This window comes from Plecotus auritus, assembly GCF_963455305.1.
Source record: "Plecotus auritus genome assembly, chromosome: 3".
Classification (NCBI taxonomy): Eukaryota; Metazoa; Chordata; class Mammalia; order Chiroptera; family Vespertilionidae; genus Plecotus; species Plecotus auritus.
In genome coordinates, this window is record NC_137772.1 from 126650244 (window position 1) to 126656180 (window position 5937).

The 5937-nt window shown below is 48.2% G+C and overlaps 1 protein-coding gene across 2 annotated transcripts; it reads left to right on the plus strand.

Annotated features, from left to right (window-relative positions):
* The first annotated feature begins 369 nt into the window (after positions 1-369).
* On the plus strand, positions 370-4386 carry GPR12 (G protein-coupled receptor 12). Of its 2 annotated transcripts, none has more exons than XM_080659106.1 (2): positions 370-670; positions 1340-4386. In XM_080659106.1, the coding sequence occupies exon 2, from the start codon at positions 1355-1357 to the stop codon at positions 2360-2362; it is 1008 nt and encodes a 335-aa protein (XP_080515232.1). In that variant the 5' UTR covers positions 370-670; positions 1340-1354; the 3' UTR covers positions 2363-4386. The 2 variants fall into 2 exon arrangements, with proteins under 2 accessions (XP_080515232.1, XP_080515233.1); XM_080659107.1 differs by having other exon boundaries at positions 449-670; positions 1747-4386.
* The last annotated feature ends 1551 nt before the right edge of the window (positions 4387-5937 follow it).

Below are 5937 nucleotides of genomic sequence, written 5' to 3' on the forward strand. Positions count from 1 at the left end.
GCTCTGCCTCTCTATCCTGTGCACCCCAAACGCTGCTGTGAATCCTGATTACCACCCTAAGCAATTCTTCTGACCAGGAATGTAGGTAGCAGTTTAGGGAAAGGCGGGGAGAAGTGGCCTCTGGAGACTGGGACTCTCCAGGGAGACCTCAGGAATGAAATAGGTCACGCGGCTCCCAGGCTGCGCTCCCTCGCCCCCGCCCGCCCGGTGCGTGCAAGTCTGGGACGCCAGCGGGAGTGGGATGCGGGCGGCGGGCAGGGAGGGTGAGGGTGCATTTCTCCACCTCCAGATTCTCTCCCTCCCTGAGGGCGGTGCGGGGCTCTCACAGCATGGGGTACGCCGCCTCCTGCTCGTGGGGTCGCGCGCCGGCATCCCGAACTCCAGTTTGCGGGAGCGCGCAGTGCGGACGCGGGGCCGGGCGCACGCGCGTGCGGGCGCATTTGAGCCCGGCTGGCAGGCAGGAAGGCAGCGAGCGGGCGGGGAGGCCGGGCGCGCGAGCCCAGCTCCCCGTTCACCTGGCGCCCGCTGCTCACCTGGCGCCGAGCGCGCCCCCGGCCTCCCGCCCCTCCCACGCGGCCGCCGCCCCTCGCCGCCGCCGGCCCACCTGCGACCCGATCTGCGGCGCGCCACGGACGCACCGGAGGAGCCCCCTCGGCCTGCGCGCGCCAAGGTGACCCCCTAGACGACCCTCGCCCCCGCGGGCCGCGGGCCCAGCGCCCTATCTGTCCCCGTCGCGTCCGCCGCCCGTCCCTGCCGCTAGGGGAGCGGCTGCAGAGTCTGAGCATCAGTCGGTCGGTTTGTCTATCTGTCTGTCTGCCTGTCTCCACACCTCCAGTTCTCCCACCGGCCTTTTGTGCACATGGGGGAAGTCCGGACCCCTCTTTGTTCTGGCTGGGGGTGTGGATGAGTGTGTGCACGCGCGCCGGGGATATATTTTAGAGGGTGGGAGCTCCATGGAATCGGACGATTTAAATATTCCATCGGGATGAGCCAGGCTCTGGACTGTGGCTGCGGCCGACGTGCGGTGCTCCAGCAGCCAGATGGCAAGTAGCTGCGCGTTCTTGGCTGCGGGAGAGGATGGAGTGTGTCTCCCGCACTTCAGCACACACACCGCGCTGTCCCTGGAGGCCTGCCTCACTGGCAGCCGTGTTTTGAGGTCCTTTCCTGTGTTTTCCCCAATGCCACACGGCATTTTTCATAGTGAGTTTTAAATCACGGAGCTTGTGGCATTTGATAGCAGTATGTGAAGAGGGGCTGGCTCTCTTTTTGCGTAGTTTTGCATGATCTTGGACTGTCCCCTGCTGTGCCTGTCCATTAAAAGACTGTCTTTTTGTTGAAGAGGACAGGGGTTAAAATGAACGGAGACCCGAAGGTCAATTTCAGCGGCCTGCTCCGGGATTACTTAGATGCCGGTGCTGCTGTGGAGAACATCTCAGCTGCCGTCTCCTCCCAGGTTCCGGGTGTAGAGCCAGAGCCAGAGCTCGTGGTGAACCCCTGGGACATTGTCTTGTGTACCTCAGGAACTCTCATCTCCTGTGAAAATGCCATCGTGGTCCTTATCATCTTCCATAACCCCAGCCTCCGCGCACCCATGTTCCTGCTGATAGGCAGCCTGGCTCTGGCAGACCTGCTGGCCGGCATTGGACTCATCATCAATTTTGTTTTTGCCTACCTGCTTCAGTCGGAAGCCACCAGACTGGTCACCATTGGACTCATTGTCGCCTCTTTCTCTGCCTCTGTCTGCAGCTTGCTGGCCATCACCGTTGACCGCTATCTCTCCCTGTATTATGCTCTGACATACCATTCGGAGAGGACAGTCACGTTTACCTATGTCATGCTTATCATGCTCTGGGGGACCTCCATCTGCCTGGGTCTGCTGCCCATCCTGGGCTGGAACTGCCTCAGAGATGAGTCCACCTGCAGTGTGGTCAGGCCTCTCACCAAGAACAATACGGCCATCCTCTCCATCTCCTTCCTCTTCATGTTCGCGCTCATGCTTCAGCTCTACATCCAGATCTGCAAGATCGTCATGAGGCACGCCCACCAGATAGCCCTGCAGCACCACTTCCTGGCCACCTCACACTACGTGACCACCCGGAAAGGGGTCTCCACCCTGGCCATCATCCTGGGGACCTTTGCTGCTTGCTGGATGCCTTTTACCCTCTATTCCTTGATAGCTGATTACACCTATCCCTCCATCTACACCTACGCCACCCTCCTGCCCGCCACCTACAATTCCATCATCAACCCTGTCATATATGCGTTCCGAAACCAAGAGATCCAGAAAGCCCTCTGCCTCATTTGCTGCGGCTGCATCCCATCCAGCCTCTCCCAGAGAACGCGGTCACCCAGCGACGTGTAGCAGCCTTCCAATGACAGGATGCTGCTCACCCAATGCTGCATCTATCAAGCACTTCCACTGCCTGGCGAACGGTCCAGATGCTTTCCTTAAATTCTTTATGCTGGATTCGCTGTGGAGCCACAGAAACACTTAGCATTCGTGAAACTTTCATTCAGATCAGTTAAGTGATTGGAGTGAAAATAATGTTACCAGTGTTTTCACACTTTTTAAAAAATTGTTGAGTTATTTGCTCAACATTTTGTTGTTGTTTAGGAGTGGGGCATTTGTTTTATATTTTATTTGGAGGCAGGGTTTTTGCTTTATATTTTGTTTGGAAGGTTGATGGTGGGTCAAAAAGGAAGGGATTTGACATGGCCATGATGTTATAGAAAGTAAACTGGTCCCAGAGTTCTTACCTGGACTTTAAAATAAAACTGAGTTATTGAGAAAAATGCAGTTACTCTTTCTAGACTTTTTTTTTTTTAATGTCAAGGTAGATTTTCAATACTACATGTATCTAACAGAATACAGTCTCTTTCATGCCAGTGAAAATATTTTACATGCTTTTGCTGGGAAGAAACCTGATTTTGTAAACATGAACTCAATAATAAGTTACCAACACTGAAACTGTGAACCCATTCTTATTCATTCTTTCTTCACTTTCAGCAGTTACTGTTGACAAGAATTACTCTGGTATTTCTATGAATGTTGTAACCCTTTCTGCATGGTTGCCTGTATTAGCTAGACCACTAGTTTCAAATGTTGTCATGTAAATCCAGAATCAAATGCATCATTTTTCAACATAGGTTTTTAATATAGCCTTTAAAAGTGAATTATGAAATTTGTTTTTATTTACATAGGAAGTTGGATTCACCCTTGTAGTTTCTTAAGCTACAGTCTGATTGTTTTTAGGTAACAAAAAGAAAAAGTTAATAACATCTCTTGAAAGTAGGTTAAATATATTTCAGTATATTCTGAAATATAAATCAATGTAAAGGTATCACATAATATAAAAACATCACTTTTCCTATCTTCATCTAAGAATGAATTAATAGTTTTTCTTGATTGAGACAAATAGAATTAAATATTATAGACCACACATTTCTGGTTCATATTGTCAATGGTGTAAAATGCATTTGAAACAGGTGGTCTCCTTTTTTAATTATTATTTTGTTTGTGAGTGCATAACACCCATATCTGATTGTGACATATCATATAAGTTCACCAGTGGCTGTTCATAAAAAGTTAAGTTCAACTTCTTTTCCTTCTTTTCACCAAAAAACCAAGTTAATGCAATAAAAATTGTATTGCCTGTTTTCAAAGAGCAAGGATTTCATGAGGAGATTACACAGAAGCCCTGATTTTAAACATATTATAAAACCATTGTGTCTGAGCATCATCTCTGTTAGCGCAGACAGATGTTTTTGGAACACCTTCCCTCCATGGGCGTGGACTCACAGCTGTGTCTATACAACCAGAAGGCGATGAGACCAGTAGAAGAGCCCCTGGGGAACACGGAACCTCACTGGTTTGTCTCCAGTGTTCTCCCATGGTCTCAGGACCCTTCTGGCTAAATGCACACTGATGCCATCTCTCCAAAGCCCCTTCTCATGTAGCACAAGTATGAATAAATCCTCTACTCGAACCTGTGTCTCCTCCCTCAGGCTACTTGTGGAAGCAGGAGGAAGGTTAAAATATTTCAGAAATGGAAAAGGATTTTCAATGCATATTACCTTACAATCAATCTAATCAAGCTGATGCCTTTAAACTTTTTTCTTCAACATGTGATGGGGTTGGTGATTGAACATGATGAGTCTGTTTTTAACCACTTAAAGTCAATAGCATCTCCATGCCAGAAATAATTAAAGTAAATTTGGTTTGGCCATGGGCTGGGAAATATCCAGAAGGAGGTTTGAAAGCAATAAATGATGTTTTTGAAGTAATTGTGGGTCTCTCTCGCCTTGGCTGGTTAGCTCAGTTGTTCAGAGCATTGTCCCAATACCCCAAGGTTGCAGGTTCGATCCCTGGTCAGGGCACATACAAGAATCAACCAATTAATGAATACATTTATAAATAAGTGGAACAACATGTCTATGTTGCTCTCTCTCTCTCTCTCTCTCTCTCTCTCTCTCTCTCTCTCTCTCTCTCCCCTCTCTCTCTCTCTTTCTCTCTTCCTCTCTGTCTCTAAAATCATTTTTCTAAAAAAGGTGGTTTCTCATTATCATGATAATAACATGATAATTATTTATTAGAATTATCATGATAATAACATGTGCTATTTTTTACCACATTTGTGTCAGGGCCCATGCTGGGTGATTTACCTGCTGTTACTGTATTCACAAAAACACACTATTATAGGCAAGACAACGAAGGCTAAGCGAGGCTAAGAAATGTGTCCGAGGCCCCAGCTTTAAGGGTAGAGCCAGGATGTGAACGCAGGTTTTCCAGCGTCTATACCTGCCTCCTTTTGCACACTGCTGCCTTGCTACCTCACTGTGAGGGCAGAGGGAGATGATTTATGACATGTTACTGTTACTACCTTTTAGTTCTACAATTAACACATAAATCTTCTTGTTTAAAATTACATGTGATGTGGTCCTACTGGGAAAAGGTCTGTTCTTAGCATCCTCTTCTTCACTAAGTATTTCCCCCCTCTGTAGAAAAGACCAACCCCTTGGCACAGTGCAATATTTTAGTGTGAAGAGGTGAAGGCACTCTAATTATACAGTGACTTTTCCTTCATTTATTATGTTAAACTTTATATCATACATGTACATCAGTATGTAATGGTCTGATACATACTAGTTAAGTGGTTGCTTTTTACCCCTATTTTTTTAAATCCTTACAGGGGATATGTTTTTATTGATTTTTTTAGAGAAGAAGGGAGAGAGGGGGAGAGAGAGAGAAACATTGATGTGAGAACATCAATTGACTGCCTCCCGTATGCTCCCCACCAGGAAATCAAATCCAAAACCTTTTTGGTGTTCAGGATGATGCTCCAACCAACTGAGCCACCTGGCCATAGCACCCCTGTTTTTAAAACATCTTATTTCAGCAAAGATTTTTCAATTCAACTATAACATGTTTTTACTGTTTACATTAAATTGTGAAGGTTTTTGGAAGTCTGTATGGTTTCCTATAAAATTTCTTAGTTTCCGTGGGGTCACTTGTTCAATGTGCACATGTATTGATATATATGCAGTTGTTTAGATATGTGTGTATATATCTATGTAGATATACTAGAGGCCCAGTGCACGAAAATTCATGCACTGGGGTGGGGGTCACTCAGCCCAGTCTGTGCCCTCTCAGAGTCCGGGAGCCCTCAGGGGATGTCCTACTGATGGCTTAGGCCTACTCTCTACAGGGAGTGGGCCTAAGCCACAGTCTGGCCTCCCTTTGTGGGAGGTGACCGGATAGCCAAGCAGCCCCGCCCCCTCCCCCATAGCCCCTCCACCGCAGCTGGTCGCTGCCGCCTCCCCATCACCGTCCCTTCCCTCTTCCTTCTGGCACGCCTGCTTTGCCACACCCCCTCCACCACCCCCCCCCCCCCCCCGCCTGCCGCCGGCCCTACCCGCCCCCCCCACCCTGCCAACTAG